The sequence below is a fragment of the Ixodes scapularis genome, unplaced genomic scaffold, assembly GCF_016920785.2.
Source record: "Ixodes scapularis isolate PalLabHiFi unplaced genomic scaffold, ASM1692078v2 ptg001727l_1___fragment_2___debris__unscaffolded, whole genome shotgun sequence".
Classification (NCBI taxonomy): domain Eukaryota; kingdom Metazoa; phylum Arthropoda; class Arachnida; order Ixodida; family Ixodidae; genus Ixodes; species Ixodes scapularis.
This window is the reverse complement of record NW_024610189.1, coordinates 88,496-104,471: the sequence shown is the minus strand read 5'-3', so window position 1 is coordinate 104,471 and position 15,976 is coordinate 88,496. Positions and strand designations below refer to the sequence as shown.

The 15,976-nt window shown below is 50.0% G+C and overlaps 1 protein-coding gene across 1 annotated transcript; it reads right to left on the bottom strand.

The window, feature by feature from the left end:
* Nucleotides 1-3,626: 3,626 nt before the first annotated feature.
* On the bottom strand, nucleotides 3,627-15,883 carry LOC8037459 (cyclin-dependent kinases regulatory subunit). Its single transcript, XM_002412314.4, has 3 exons — nucleotides 15,742-15,883; nucleotides 14,815-14,942; nucleotides 3,627-3,927 (listed from the first exon to the last, which is right to left on the bottom strand). The coding sequence occupies exons 1-3, from the start codon at nucleotides 15,798-15,800 to the stop codon at nucleotides 3,836-3,838; spliced, it is 279 nt and encodes a 92-aa protein (XP_002412359.1). The 5' UTR covers nucleotides 15,801-15,883; the 3' UTR covers nucleotides 3,627-3,835.
* Nucleotides 15,884-15,976: the final 93 nt, after the last annotated feature.

Here is a 15,976-nt window from a genome sequence, read left to right as displayed (position 1 = left end):
CAAGAAATCTTGCCATAGTCAAGAAATGTGTGCAAGTGTTCGACGTGAGCTCTCACGCTGGTGCAACTGTCATCAAGTTGAACCCAATGTACGCGGGTCCAAAGAAAGGTACATATCAACAATGTTCGCGCGTTGAAACTATGACGCGTACTTTATCTAAAACTAAACTTATCGGTCTGCGGCTACTAACATTTTCGTTGATGTTGCTTAGATTATGTAACCATTCAGGCCTCGCATTAAAAGGTGTTGCGAACTCTTCGGTTGTTCTAGCTAATTGTGCTAAAAAGCGGTTGGATGGAAAGTATGACAACAACAGCATACAAGGGACGATTGAGGTCTTTATCCTGCGTTCTATGTATCGAAACATCGGTATCCTTAGTGTTATATTGCGATCAGCTGGTCGCCGATCGTCCTGTTCGAAACATCGGTATCCTTGGTGTTATAATGCGATCAGCTGGTCGCCGATCGTCCTGTTTTTACGCATAATGTAAACAAGCCCCGGAAGCGCCAATCTCATTTCAATGTGCTTGTGCACCCCTACAAGCCTCATTGTGGATCTTGTGCAAAGCCTTATTGTAATAGCAATAGTCTCTTCGGTCATTCGAGTTGTATGTGCCACGGTGATATCTGCTGTGTGTGATCTACTGATAAACAAGTCTGTATTAAATGCGAGAAGGAGAACGAAGGTAAAGCTTTTTTAACTGTTTTCTTTTTACAGAACAGGGCAAAGCTTTTAAAACAAGAGCAACCCAAGCCGATATTTGAGTGTGCTCAAGAATGAATGGCAAAAGGTGCTTATGCTAAGTGGTAGATGTACGCAGTTGATTTTCTGTTTGCCTCTGCATTGTAAATTGGAAGATATGTAACAACAGAAGACACCTGTTCTTTTGAAAATGTCTTCTATCAGGGCAAAAATAGGTTTTCATACACAACTGAAGAGTTTCTCAACACCATTTAATGCGAGGCCTGAACGTTTACATCATCTAAGCAACGTCAACAAAAATGTTTGTGGCCGCAGACCGATAAATTGAGGTTATAGATAAGTATGCGCCATAGTTTCAGCCTCAAACACGCAACATTGTTGATATGTACCTTTCTTGATGACAACTGCACCAACGTGAGAGTGCCCACGTCGTCGAACACTTGCACACATATGTTGACTATGGTATGGCAAGATTTCTTGCTTGAAGTGAAGATCATCTCGCTACGGCTAGCCACAACCACCCACCGCAGCGATGCATAGGCGTCAAAGGGGTGCAACGCAGTCAGTTGCCGTCACCCGACGCTGCTCGTTTGGCATTCACGGCTTTCCGCCCAGGTGCTTCGTTTGTACTTGGCACCGAGTGTTATTTTCTGTGCTTGTGTGCTCAGTGGCTGGATATAAGCCCCAAGAGCAGTTCTTCAGGCTCAATGGCGTTCGTCGAAGAACTTCTGAAAAAAATGCCACCCAGGAAAAAGAGCACAAAGACGCAGTGCACCAGCTTGGCGGACTATGCACTGGGCGCGGAAATCGGGCCCTGCGGATTATACACCAAATGCAAACTATCCAAAGAAAACAAAAACATTTTTAGGCTCAAATTTGCTTCTGCGGACTATACGCATGGACACTGGTGCCTGTTATTATGCATTGTATATTCACTGCTGTTTCTTGTGGCTTGAGACTGCCTTCCTGTAATGATGCAGAGGGGTCCACTGAACCTTGAAATAAAAGATATTTAAGCACATCTAGATGCAATGTCCCTTGAAGCCAGATGGTCAGGGAAAAGGTGTGCCATTACCTAATTTGCCAACAGCACACCAATGGTCACAATTAAAACTCACCGAGTCAATGGGCAGTTCTCCACCACAATATTTATTGCCGTGTAATCACCAATTTGATCCATCAAAAATCTTGAGGCTGTAGCCTATAGCACATCCATTCTGGATCTGCAAAGCTTATGCTGTAGACATGCATCATCACATGAGCATGTTTCTTATCAATCTTAAACGTAAAACGCTAGTTATGTAACGAAATTCCAATATCATCACATTTTTAGCAAATTGAATGGTCCCACCTGTCACAGTGTTAGCTTTGGAAGTAAACCAATTCACAATACCACCAGTGGCATATATCGTGCCAAGCACAAGTGCCGCATGTGGCACAAAAATGTCCTAGCTAGGGAAGCAAACTTAATCGACCGTGTTGATTAAAGCACTTAAGTACGGGAGAAATTATCAATCAAAGAAGGTCACTCGAAAGGGAAGTTTTCTCGCTGAACGAATATGACTTTTTATTGGGCTTTCCGCAATGTAAGGCCGAAGATATTCACTCCGTAATCGGCACAGAGGCATTTGCTTAGCAGTCGGTCGTGCGTGCTAAAAACAACAAAAACAAAGGTGGATTAGAAACGCGATAGATTCGCCTTTGCACGGAGTATTTACACTCAAAATCGTGTCAACATAAATCGACTATGGCCCACCTTGCTAGCAGGAATCTTAAAATTTATCCGTGTAGTCGTCACACCCGCGCACCAACCGAAAGCGTTGCTGGCGTTGCTGCAAGCCCCTCCGCCGTCAACTTTGAGTCGCTGTTGAGTCTGAAGAACTGCTCTATGAGGTTCATATCCAGCCACTGAGCACATACACAATCACAAGAAATAATATTCCGTTCCAAGTACAAGCGAAGAACCCGGGGCGGAAAGCCCTGAATGCCAAACGACCTGCGTCGGGCGACGGAGACTGACTGCGTAGTACACAGGTTGCGCGTTGCGCTTCTTCGACGCCTGCATCGCTGCGGCGGGTGGTCGTAGCTAGTCGTAGCAGATGTTGTCACCTCTGTTGCTCGTACCGGAACACTAGAGCCGCGTAATATTGTTGCTGTCGAAGTTTATAAGCCTACGTTCGCGGCCAACGCATTCACACAAAGCCAACGCCCAGCGAACCTATCCCCCTCGTTCTCATTCGGCGACCGGCCGCCAGGGCGGTGACACCGTCGCTGAAACTCCTCAATATTGTCAAATTGCATGTTGACCTCGAGTGTAATGAACATTATTAGGCGGTTGTGGACCTCGTTGATGTAGATTCTGCTTTGATGCACATGACACTTCTGCCTCAAATGTGCCAACTAGTAGCGGTACCAGTGTGAATATTGGCTCCGTTTATTTTCTGCACGGGCATTTCCCTCTTTCCCGTAATTTAGAATACAACAACCACCAGTGTGAATAAATTGTTCATGAAATATTTTGGCATATCATTACATCTTTCAAACTCAAGCTATAAAATTACTTTAAAGAATAGCAATACTTGGCAAGAATTATGTGCAGTGCAGCAAAAGGGATCAACATGAGCACAACTCCAGATAGTGCTTTTCCTGAGCAAGTGAGTGTGCAAATCGCACTAGCGCACCTCCACCCTTGATAACAATGCACATTGCTTGCAGGGTGAAACACACAGAAAAAGTAACTTCCAACTTAGTTGAACATAAAATAGTTAAAAAAAGACAAAAAGTTAAACATAAAATAGCGCAATGTCTTTTTTGCACTATTTTACATGTTTAACAAGGTGAACCAACTAGCCCGACAACATACCCTACTAAAATTCTGACTATACGGGAGGCACTCTAAAAATAAAAAGAACACCATCACCCCTTCACATGTCGATAAAAGATTTAATCACAAATCTGTACAACACTAAAAAATGTCAGTCAGACAAAAAAAAAAAAAGACAAATAATGGAAGGAAAAAAATGGGGCGTACCATAAAAACAAAATGACAGAGCACAAAGGAGAGATGCTAAAAATTACACTATTTACACATTAAAGAAAAAAAAAAAAAAAGCTTTTGCATGTCAAGCTCGCTTATTGGCTGCACAGCTCAGCCTGCATTTGTTCTTCTTGCGAAGGCAGCTCGGTTGGGGTGACTGCTCTCCGAAACAGCAGGATGTGCGGCTCTGAAAAACAAAAGAGGCACATTAAAATATGAACTCCGAAGTGCACACCATTTTTCCCAGTATCAACCCCCACGTAACACAAGATGTTGGAACCAAAGGAATGGAGAAACAATTAACATTTTTCTCTGCAACTTAAGAACAAAGTTGTGGAAGGCTGAATTTTACGGCCCTCGTATACTCCATTCACCTCTTAGCTGAAGTGCCATGGAAGCTGTGCACTTGCCGGACCAATTAACCACCCATCTTCCATCACCTGACCCCACCCCTGTGCATGGGTATGGGGCGGGAGCGTGATCACGTGACGAAAAACAGGTGTGTGACTGGTCCAAAGAGCCCACAGCTTCCACTGCACTGTCAGCTTAGGGGTGAACAAAGTAAAACAGAAGCACGAAAATTAAAGGGCTCTCTTCGTCAAATTGCATATTGAATAACAAATGATCAGGCACTTGAGGGGGGAACCTTTCTACTCATGTATATTGCCATCTGTTGAGGTTGCCCATTGAACCGACCATCTAGCACATTGAAATTGGAGGAAAAACTCGCTGCTAGCTCTTTCACTATATTTCATCTCGAAAGATCTGGTTAGTGTCGAAGGAAAAATGGCACAAGTGCATATCCACAGGTTCTAATGACGGCACAAGCTGCACCTGTCGCAAAGCCATGCTCTGGTGCCTGTGCCTTTGACAACAGGGCACACAACTCGTAGGACCGACTATAGCGCTGGGTACAGCTAACAAGGTTGAACACACAAAACATGACTGCAGCCCTTTGTCCCTAACGAGCTGCTACGGCATGGGAAGGGATGCTCTTGACAGCAAGTGCGAACCAATCAGACGGGGCGAGAAGCTTATTGGGAGAACTAATGTTCACGCCCTCCTCAAAAACCTTGCACAGCATTCAAAGAGTCTTCACAGGTTCTCCACATTTCGAGAGATGTGATCTATAGCTTGCACCTGTGTCAGCTACGTGAAGAATGCACATGAGACGCACTGCACGAGGACGAGAACCAACAATTCGGGGGCTATACACTCCTAAAAGCCAAACGAAGGAGGAGGCAAAACATGGGAAGCATTTGTCCGGCATGTGTAGCCTCTGCAATGAGTCAACTAACTATTTTGTTGTCTAAGCAAGCAAGGAAAGCAGATTCCAAGGGAAAGTGTGACCGAGAAGTAAGCACTGGCAGTGTCATCCATTGCAGAAACTTCAAACCACTAACAGTAATGAAATGAAAGGATTAGCTTTCTAAGATTCACAGGGATTTTTTCACCGCAAAAATAAACCAACCATCACCAAACGCTCATTCTCCGCACAAAAACAGTTATAATAGTGTTATGTCTGAGCAGCCGTCGCCGGCTGTCGGAGTTTTAATGAAAGCAAGAACCCATAAAAGCTAAACGATCAGTTAGGTAGGCAGTTAAAACAAGCACACGTGTGAGCGCGCATCCTCGTATGCGCTCCAGATTAGAGCCACACCCGAAGTCATCGCGATGATGATAATGCCACACCCATGGTCGGTGGCGATGATGATGATAGCCCAGCAGCGTTGACACATCAACTCTTCCACCCTCAGGTGCAGTCTATATACCGATCTGGGGGACGTCTGGACTCAGGCGGTCGAAGTCTTCGGTGCTGGCCTGGCTGGCTCGGACGTTGAGATGGTGTTGCCGACTCGCCTTGTGTTCCAAGAGCAATCTCCTGTCGTCTTGACTCGAGAAGGTTGTCTGTCGTGCTCCAGTCTGGCGGTCGTGGTGGTGTAGTGTTCATCTGCGACGTCTTTCGCATGTGATCTATGTGACGTCGCACGTTACCCGTGGCACATCTTACAAGCCAGGAACGTGGGCCGATTCGGCGCAGGATTTCCCCCTGAATCCAGTCTGGCTTTGTCAGGAATTGGCGGATAAGTACCTTCTCCCCTTTTGAGAAGCGGTCTGTTTGACCTTGTGTGTCTTGGCACTTCCCTGCTTCTGTTTCGGTTTTCGGCTTCAACAAGTCAAGGGGACACGGTAGTTCTTGGCTGAACATTGCCTTTGCAGGTGTCATTCCAGTTGTATTGTGGACCGTGGAATGCCGACGAAACAGATATCGGGCCAGCCGGTGCTGTGTGCTCCCAGATGCATCTTTGATTAGTGCCTTTTTGAGTTCTGCGACATAGCGCTCAGCCTGCCCATTTGTCGCAGGATGGTACGCTGCTGCTGTCACAGCCTGTACTCCATTTGATGTGTAGAAGTCCTTTATCTCGCTTGAGACAAATGCACTTCCGTTGTCAGACAATCTTTTCCGGTATGCCGAACGTGGCAAAGAGGCTTCGTAGCACATCAATGACAGCTGCAGATGTCGCATGAGGCACATGACGTACCTCCACCCATTTTGTGTACGCGTCAACTACCACAAGATATGTGTGGCCGTGCACTAGTCCTGTAAAGTCCAGGTGTAACGTGTGCCAGGGCATCTGAGGACGTTCCCACACGGGAATCGATGCCTTGGTTGGATTCCTCTGAGTGGCCTGGCATTCACCGCAGTGTCGCACAGTCTCCTCGATTTCTCGATCCAGCCCTGGCCACCACACGTAGCTGCGTGCGCATTTCTTCATAGCCACCATGCCTCTGTGGCCTGCGTGTATAAGTGCCAGTACATGAGGACGCGCTGACGTTGGTATGATCACTCGAGAACCCCAGGTAAGGCATTCTTGATGAAGCGCCAGTGCTGCGGCTCTTTGCTGGTAGGGTATGAACACGTCTCCGGTGAGTTTGTCTACTGTGCCATTTTGAACGGCGGTGTACAGTTCATGCAAAGTGCTGTCTTGCTGTGTCAGACGAGCTATCTCTGTGGCTGTGAATGGTGGTCTTGTTAGAGCTTCAAACATTAAAATATCCCCCGGTGGCCATGGTTCATCATCACTGTCTGGTAGTGGCAGTCGGCTCAATGCGCCAGCATTCAGGTGTTTCCTGCCCTGCCTGTAGATGATGTCATAGTCATATGTAGACAGCTTGATGCACCACCTGGTCATTCTGGGAGAGAGGACTTGAGCTGTCGGTTTCTTTGGCCCAAGTATACCAAGCAGCGGTTGATGGTCTGTGATGAACGTCACTTTCCTTCCTGCAATGTACTTGTGGAATTTCTGGGCTGCAAAAACGACCGCAAGGCCCTCTCGGTCCAGCTGAGCATAATTTCTTTCTGCTGGTCCTATATCCGAGAAGCAAATGCGATCGGTGCCTCTCTGCCTTGGTCATCGTGTTGAGAAAGGACAGCTCCCACGCCATACGGCGAAGCGTCGCAAGAAACAAAGAGCTCCTTCTTCTCGTCGTAGTGAGCTAGTACTGTCTGTTTGAGAATCAGATTCTTCAGCTGCTCAAACGCTTTCTGGTGCTTGTCTTCCCATTTCCATGCAAAACCTTTCTGGAGCAACTCGTAGAGGCAGCTGGCGATGGTTGCCCTGCTCTCCAGAAATCTGTCGTAGAAAGCAAGTAGTCCGAGAAACGACTGTAGGGCTTGTTTACAAGTTGGTGCTGGAGCGTCCACTATGGCTCGCACTTTCTCTTGTGTCGTGTGAACCCCTCAGCCGTCAATTTGGTGTCCCAGAAAGAAGACCTCTCGAACTCCGAAGCAATACTTGTCTTTCCCAAAACGGATGCTAAACTTCTCCAGTTGCCTCAGAACTGCTTCCAACCGCGAGGCATGTTCTGTGGAGTCCTTTCCGCCGATTATGACATCGTCAAGGTACGCACAGACGCCTGGGATGCCCGCCAGCATAGATTCCATAAAGCGCTGGAATATGGCTGGTGCTGCGGAGATTCCGAAGGGAAGTCTCTTGACTTTGTAAAGTCCTTTCAGCGTGTTGAGGGTCAGTATCTCAGCTGTTTCTGGGGCAACATGAAGTTGCTGGTAAGCTTGGGTAAGGTTGATAGTGCTGAATATCTTGCTTCCTCCCAAGTTGCTGAGGACTTCATCTGCCGTTGGAAGTGGATAAGCTGCCTTCTTTGCTGCAAGGTTCACGGTGCAACGGTAGTCACCACAGATGCGCAGTGTTCCGTCTGTCTTCCGTACCAGGACCAAAGGCGTTGCCCAGTCGGAATGCTGCGTCGGTTCAATGATGCCTTGCTCCTGAAGTCTATTCAGTTCAGTCTACAGCTGATCGTAGCGCAAAGGGCACCGAGCGTGCTTTCAAGAACTTCAGAGCTGCTCCGCCGACAAGCTCTAGTTGCACAGCAGGACCCGTGTGTCCTGTGATGTCTTCATTGAACACAGACTGGTACTTGTCTAGCAGTCTGGAGACAAGCGCGTCGTCCGAGACATTGTTAATTCCAGCAATGTCTATGCCGAGGTGTGGAAACCAGTTCCATCCGAGAAGGTTGCAACCGGCTCCCTTGACAACCATAAGTGGCAAACTGTAGGTGTAGGAACCTCTGGTAGTCGTGGATGGTTACGTTCAAGCAAACTTTTATTTACATTATCTACAAGTTGCAAGCGATGCGATCTGACGTGTCGTTCCCAACCGTTCCAAACACGAGCCTCCTCTCGCGCCCAGGCCACGCGCTCCCCCGGCCGCCAGCTCCTTGCCACGCGCTCCCTTTTTAGACGTCTCTGGCCGATTTTCTTCTCGTCTTCGATGTCCTCGTGCCAGTGATATGGCTTATTAAGAAACACTTAAACGCTCCAACACACTCCCCACCGAATGGATGGAAGTCCATTCTAAACTTCCATTAACTCCAACGGATACACAAGCTGCACTGGCCTTCGCAATATGGTGCCGCGATGCACTCGGATCTCACACGACCGGATCCGAGAGTCTCGGCCAGGGAACACTCTTTCTACTCACCCGAGCTTCCATAGCAGGCGTGGAAGCGGCTCTTTTAACAAAACAATTTGACCCTCTCTGATGGGCGCAGACTGCCTGTTCTGAGTGGCGTACGCTGATCTGAGTTCTCGAAGATACTCTTCCCTCCATGTTCCCCAAAATCGGTTAAGCAGTTGTTTTCGCTGCCGCCAGAGCACGCGAAGCTCCTCCGGTGTGGAAGCGAGCGTGTCCCCACCCGTCGGCGGAAGTGTCGTCAGCCGCCTTCCAACTAGGAAACTGGCCGGCGTCAGCGGGGTCCCCTCTCCGACCGCGTCGTGCACAAACGTTAATGGCCGCGAATTCAACACGGCCTCTACCTCAATCAGAACGGTGGTCAATTCCTCTGTGTCCAGACAGTTCCTTCCGATAACCTTTCTTAAAAACACCTTTACCGAGCGCACAAGCCTCTCGTAAAATCCTCCCCACCATGGGGCTCTCTCGACAATAAACCTCCACTGGATACCCGCGTTCGCAAAGTGGTTGACTACGTCTGGGTGGCGCAACGTCTTCCACAGTTCCGTGAGTTCCTTCGACGTTCGTTTGAAGGTCAACGCATTGTCGGAATAAATTACGCGGCACAGCCCTTGGCGCGACACAAATCGACGGAAGGCAAAGAGAAAGCTCCGGGTCGACAGGTCTGGAACCAACTCCAGGTGCACAGCCCGCGTGACTGCACACGTGAACAGCACCACGTAGGATTTGCATGTGAGGTCCTTGCCCTTAACGTAGAGGGGGCCCGCAAAGTCCGCGCCGACTACCTCGAAAGGGTCCGCTCGCGTTGTACAGGCATCCGGCAGGGGTCCCGTGGGGGCACTCGCGGGGGTCGCGCTAAAGCGCTGACAGGTCACGCAGGCACGCACCACCTTCTTCACCAGCTCTCGGCCCCGCAGAATCCAATACTGGTTACGGAGCTGCACGAGAGAATCTCCGACTCCCGCGTGCAGCAGCTGTCGGTGCGCGTCGATTGCCAGCAAGGCTGAATATCGATGCTGCTTGGGCAGGACGATCGGGTTTCGTTCGTCATACGTCATGCTGACGGACTGGAGGCGACTTCGAATGCGAAGCACTCCACGCTGATCGATGAAAGTGGCGAAGTCTTGGAGGGGCGAACCAGGCGGGGTCTTCGTAGAGTTGGTCGCGCAGCGAAGCTCGGTAGCGAACGCCGAGCGCTGCGCCTCTTTTATCCAGTGAGTTCGCGCTGCCTCGATCTCCTCGGCTGTCAGTGGTCCCGTTCGTCTTTCAGTTGACCTGACGTTGTGGAGAAACCGAAAAATCCAAGCCGTTGTTCTGTTGATCCTTGAAGCAGAGCTGAATCGCGAGATATCGATCAACTCTGGAATGGGAGTTACTGTGACTTCAAACGCTTCTGCTCTCGATCCTCTCTCCTCGAGGGCGTCTCGAGGGAGTTCTCCGCACCTTTCCTTGGGCCATTCTGTTGCTGGCAGTGGCAACGAACTGGTCCCCGAACAACAGAGGGGATCGGAGGAGACCAATCCAGATGCGGGAAGACCTCGTGACATGAGGCCGACGGGGTTCTTCTTTCCAGGCAAGTGGTGCCACGTCGCGCTTTCACAGTTCTTCTTTAGCATCCGAGGAACCTTGTTGTCTGCCAACCTGAAGTCTACCCTCCATGGAAGGCCGACTTCGTATGTCCCCTTGGTCCTGGCGATCTTGATTTCGGAGTCTCGCGTGACGTCGTTGTCCGAAGAATCCTTCACCGATGCTTGGATGACACCCATGTTCTCAAGTTCCCAGGATTGCTTAAAGCTTGGCAAGGTTTGGGGCTCTTGCACCGCCGTTCTCAGCACGACCACCTGGGAACAACTAATAACCGCGGAGGTTGACATCGTTCGTCCTTGAACCGCCCATCCGAATACAGTCTCTACTGCAGTCAGGCGTCCACTCAGTCGGTGAATTCGTCCTGTGATGCACCCCCAGTAGTGGTCTGATCCCACCAGTATGTCGGCGCCGCGTTGTTCCAGTCCGGTCATGTTGTCTCCCACGGTACAGCCATGTTCCTCTAATGTTGCCCTGATTGCTTCATCTGGGCTCGGAAGGCCCTGCTCACATATGGTAGGTGTCTCGAGAGCGTCGATGTCATATCTTTTGTTGTAGAGTCGGTCTCGCAAAGTTACTTGAACCCTGCGAAACGTACGTTCAGTGCTTTCGCCCCCGAACACGCCTATTGTGAGGATCTCTGTCCCGAGCAATTTGCAGTCCAGTCGCTGAGACAGTTCTTCAGTTATGAAGGAGCGCTGACTGCCGCTGTCGAAGATAATACGGGCAAGCTTCCTTCTGTTTGTACCTTCTGCCCACGCAGTAACCGTTTGTAGGAGCACTGCCGGCTTGCTGTTCCTACCACGCACATGCATAGCGACCGGTGCCGGTTCCTTCGGTTCTGTCTCATTCGATCTGGTGGACGTTTTTCCCGGCGCGTAATTCGGGTCGCACATGGTGGACGCGTGCCTGCCTTGACATTTGCCACAGCTGGGTGCTCCTCGACATAATCTTGCCATGTGATTGGCCTTCGTGCAGCGGAAGCACCTCCGGTCTGCTTGCAACCTACGCTTCTTCTCCGCTAGCCCGATTCTTGCGTTACATTCCGGTGTTCCGTGCGCTTTTGACTTGCAAAGGAAGCACTCTAAGACGTCCACACTGCCGTGCAATGCCGCCGCGGTGGAACTGCGAGTGTGAGTGTTGATCGTTGACCTCTTCACAAAGCCATGCGTCAGAGAAGGAGGTCTGGGCTTACCGACGGCGTCTTCCAGCTGGTGTTTTGATGTCCTTTCGCGGCTCTCCACCTCGATGCGTAGAAAGTCGAGGAGAAACCGCAGAGCCCTCAGGTGTACTTGCTGTGGGGCGGATTCCAAACTGGCGTCTGTCATTGATGCCCTTGCGGCGTTGGCATTCCCGGTCTCCTCCGCCGACATCTTCCGGTTGAAATCGAGAGTGATATCTCTCGGTAGCACTCGCAAAAGAACTGTGTAGAGCATAGCTCCATACGCCTCTTCGCCCACCCCTAACGCTCTAAGGCCTCTGATGTGCGCCTGTAGAGTGTCGTATAAACGCCGTAAGGCTCGGGTGTTCCGTTGTGGTGGCACTGGCTGTATGTCCATGAGACCTTCCATGTGGTCCTGGATAAGCGTCTCTTGCTTCCCGAACCGCTGCTGCAGGAGCTCGATGGGTCTGCGTAACACTCAGCGGTCGGCTGCAATCCACCGATGGCTGCTGCTCCATCGCCGGTCAGCGCTGATCGCAGATAGTTGAACTTTTCTGACGGCGTGAGTTCCGGATTTTGATGAATGGCGGTATCGAATTGCTGCCAGAAGGGTTGCCAGTCCTTTAGGTGCCCGTTGAATTGGATTAGTTTCAATTTTGGGAGTTTGATTTTTGATGTCATCGAGGATCCTCCGTTCCGATCTCCGCTCGATGGTCCCCTTGCTGGGTGGCTGCCCTCCACGCTCTTCATCTTTTGTTTAAGTTTGGTGAGGTACGTGACGACCTTGTCCGAATACTCGATCGCATGACTGAACTCTGCTTTTGCATCTTGTCCCGTGATCAGAGGTTCGATCGCCGCGTCCACGTCGTTCAGTTGGTCGCGGGCCAGATGAATACGCTCGATTAGAACCTCGAGGTCGTTGACGCTTGGTGTAGCTAAGAGTAGTAACGCGTCGGCCTCACCAGTCAGTCGTGTCACTTGCATCCGATGCGTCTTCCGTTTTTTCTTGAGGACGTCCATGATCGCCGATCGTTCTGGCTTGGCTTGATGAAAAGTTGCTGTAAACCACCAGGTTCCCTTCGTTCAGTCGTTCCTCTCGGGTTTCGGCACCAATGTAGGAACCTCTGGTAGTTGTCGATGGTTACTTTCAAGCAAACTTTTATTTACATACATCTACAAGCTGCAAGCGATGCGATCTGACGTGTCGTTCCCAACCGTTCCAAACACGAGCCTCGTCTCGCGCCCAGGCCACGCGCTCCCCCGGCCGCCAGCTCCCTGCCACGCGCTCCCTTTTAAGACGTCTCTGGCCGATTTTCTTCTCGTCTTCGATGTCCTCGTGCCAGTGATATGGCTTATTAAGAAACACTTAAACGCTCCAACAGTAGGTTTTGTCTTTGTGTGTGACTAACACTGTTGCAGTGCCTAGAACTCCAAGCGACTGACCTGACCACGTGCAGAGCAAGACGTTGTTAGTCTCCAGCCGAGGTGATTTGTTCTTCCACGTGGCGTTGAATATCGCCTCACTGATGAGCATGCCGGCAGCTCCAGAGTCCACTTCAAAGTTCAAGTGCCTGTTGTCAACTAATACCTTCATTGTGAACTTTGGCACATTGGTAGTTTGTGACACAGAGTTGAGCTCATACAGTGTCGACGTTGCTGCTGCGTGTTGGAGCCCGACAGGTGGTGTTGGTAGAGCTGTCAGCAGCTGGTGCTCAGGTACTTCCATGCTGTGATTCCGGTGCGAGTAATTCACGTCCTTCCGCTTCTTGATGCACGCCTTTTCTATGTGTCCGCGTTTCTTGCAATACCTGCAAGATGTTGTTTGGAATTTGCAAGTCTCCGGACTGTGTTGTGCGTCGCACCTCCAGCAACGTTGAACGTTCTGCTCTTTCGGTTGCTTGACAGACCGATCTGGATGTCGCGCTGGGCCGCCGCTCGCACTTGCCTTGTGCACTTCTTTGAATTCTGACTTCACTTTCCGCTGGTCTTCGACCGCGTTTTCTGCTCGCAAGGCGAAGTCGTAGGCTCGTTAAAATGTTAAGTCCTTTTCCACGAAGAGACGCTGTTGGACCTGTTCACTCCGTAGGCCGCAAACAAAACGGTCGCGCAGCATAATTTCCAAGGGTAGCAGCGTCGGGTTTGACGCTTGTTCAGTGGTGGTCCCGAAATTGCAGTCTGCTGCGAGCTTTTTCAGTGCTGTCACGTAGGCACTGACTGTTTCGCCGTTCTCTTGGTTGCGGCGCTGGAAGCGTGCTCTACAGAAGAGTTCCGAAGGTTGTGGGTCAAAATGAGCTTTTAGAGCTTGAATGATCTCATTGAAGGTCACCTGACTGGGCTGCTTCGGCTGCACAAGAGCGCAGACCACGTCGTAGGTCTCTTCTCCGCACAGCGTGAGCAAGTGAGCTTTCTTTTTCGAAGCGCCCTTATATCGTTAGCCTCGAAGAAGAGCTGCAGCCGCCCGTACCATGATCTCCAGGAGCTGGAACTGCCGTTGAACTCCCGTATGCGACCGAACTCAGGCGTGGCCATGGCGTAGCACTGGTCGTCGCTCGCTGTTGAAGCACCGGTCTAGGTCGATGGGTGCTGATTCTCGTCGCCAACTGTTATGTCCGAGCAGCCGTCGCTGGCTGCCGGAGTTTTAATGAAAGCAAGAACCCATAAAAGCTAAACGATCAGTTCGGTAGGCAGTTAAAACAAGCACATGTGCGAGCGCGCATCCTGGTATGCGCTCCGGATCAGAGCCACACCCGAAGTCGTCGCGATGATGATAGTGCCACACCCATGGTCGGTGGCGATGATGATGATAGTCCAGCAGCGCCGACACATCAAATAGATTTTCTGGAACTTTCAATGGGAAAATGGTGGTTAACGGAGCTCTTGAACAAACGAAGCCGAACAGCACCAGTTACCGAAAACGGGTCGCACTTTTTCCATGAGAATCTTCGGAAAATCACTTATAACTTTTGAACGAGGCAGCAGTTAGTTCTCAAACCTTGGCATTTGGGTTCAGACTGCTAGCACTACATTTGAACAGAGAACAAGTTCAGCGAGAACAAAAACAAACTTCTTATTCAGCAAGGCTTAAAAGAGAGATCCTGACATGCCGGTGTAGGACTTTTCGGTGCACAAACGTTTCGGTGTAAATACAATAAGTGTTTGGAATAGGTGAACCACGAGACTGCAGATCATTGTTAACTTTAATATTTTGATGCATGAAAGGTACCAGATGTATATGTAGATCCACCAACATGTCCGTACAGCCAAGTGCCCATACACAGCCTTTGAAAGCAGTACACTCACGTCGAAGAAATGGGAAGAAAGTGAGGTTACTCACCGGGCTCGTGAATCATGTAATGCACCCAGCCGTGGCTTTGCTGCACGCCGATGCCCCTCCATTCGGTCTCGCTCATGAGTCGGGATTTTGGGACGAGTTTGGCGATTTCTTTAGGCAAGACGACGTGCCTGGAACAAATGGCCACATCATGTTCGGAATCGTTTACACACAGAACATGAAAAGCTTAAACCTCGCGCTGCCGAACCAGGGGCGGATCCAAGGAGGGGGGGAGGGGGGGGGGGCGGTCGCCCTCCCCAAAGTTTACCCCCCTTCCCTTCTCGGAAGGCAATTTGACATCGGTGGACCCCCCGGTGCACAAAAAAGAATGGGAGAATAGCATCCTTACAAATTTTTCCACCCCCCCCCCCTCCCCCGAAAAAGGAGTTCTGGATCCGCCCCTGTGTCGAACCCAGGGATCATAGGTTCAACCCCACCCTTGCTTGTTTCGATCTGGATGAGCATCGGTACCGGCGTGCGGTCGTGTATCACACAAGACCCCAGTCTAGAGGTGCTTACCGCAGTGGCTAAATAGCTTAACTACGGCGAAGACAACAAACGCCCATTTGGGACTGCCCGATTTCCCGCTGTCTAAACATACACATAACACGATTTTCGATGATTACTCATCAGCAAAAGCAGGTCCTAGGAATCGTACTGGTACCAGTGGCAAGTCCGTCCCATTGATACAAGGCAGAGAAAAAAACAAAACCAAGTAACCAACGAAGTATGGCCTAACATCATTGCTTGAATTGATGCTGTGTAATTGATTAAAAAAAAAGCGCAAGGTAAATTTATTTGTTAGCTCGAAAAGCACTGTCATACGATTTGATTAATGGGCAGGTGGCAAGGATCGCTACCAGCGCCATGATTGTTCCCGCCGAACAGTTCCACCGACGTGGCTAAAAAAAAACTTTTGGGAAAGCTTACCTGTATTCGTATTTGTCGTCGTAGTACTTGTCGGAGTAATAGATATTCTTCTGGGCCATTCTGACTTTGGGTCAGATTTCTCCGCGGAGAAAATTCGAGGCTGTTCTGATTGATAAACTGCACGGTTTCCCTGGTTTCCCGAACACTGCTCACGCGGATGAACCCTTTTGAATATCGCACAAACGGCTCCGATTGGCTAACGCCTCGTGTGCCTCGGCCTCGTGACTCAACGTGA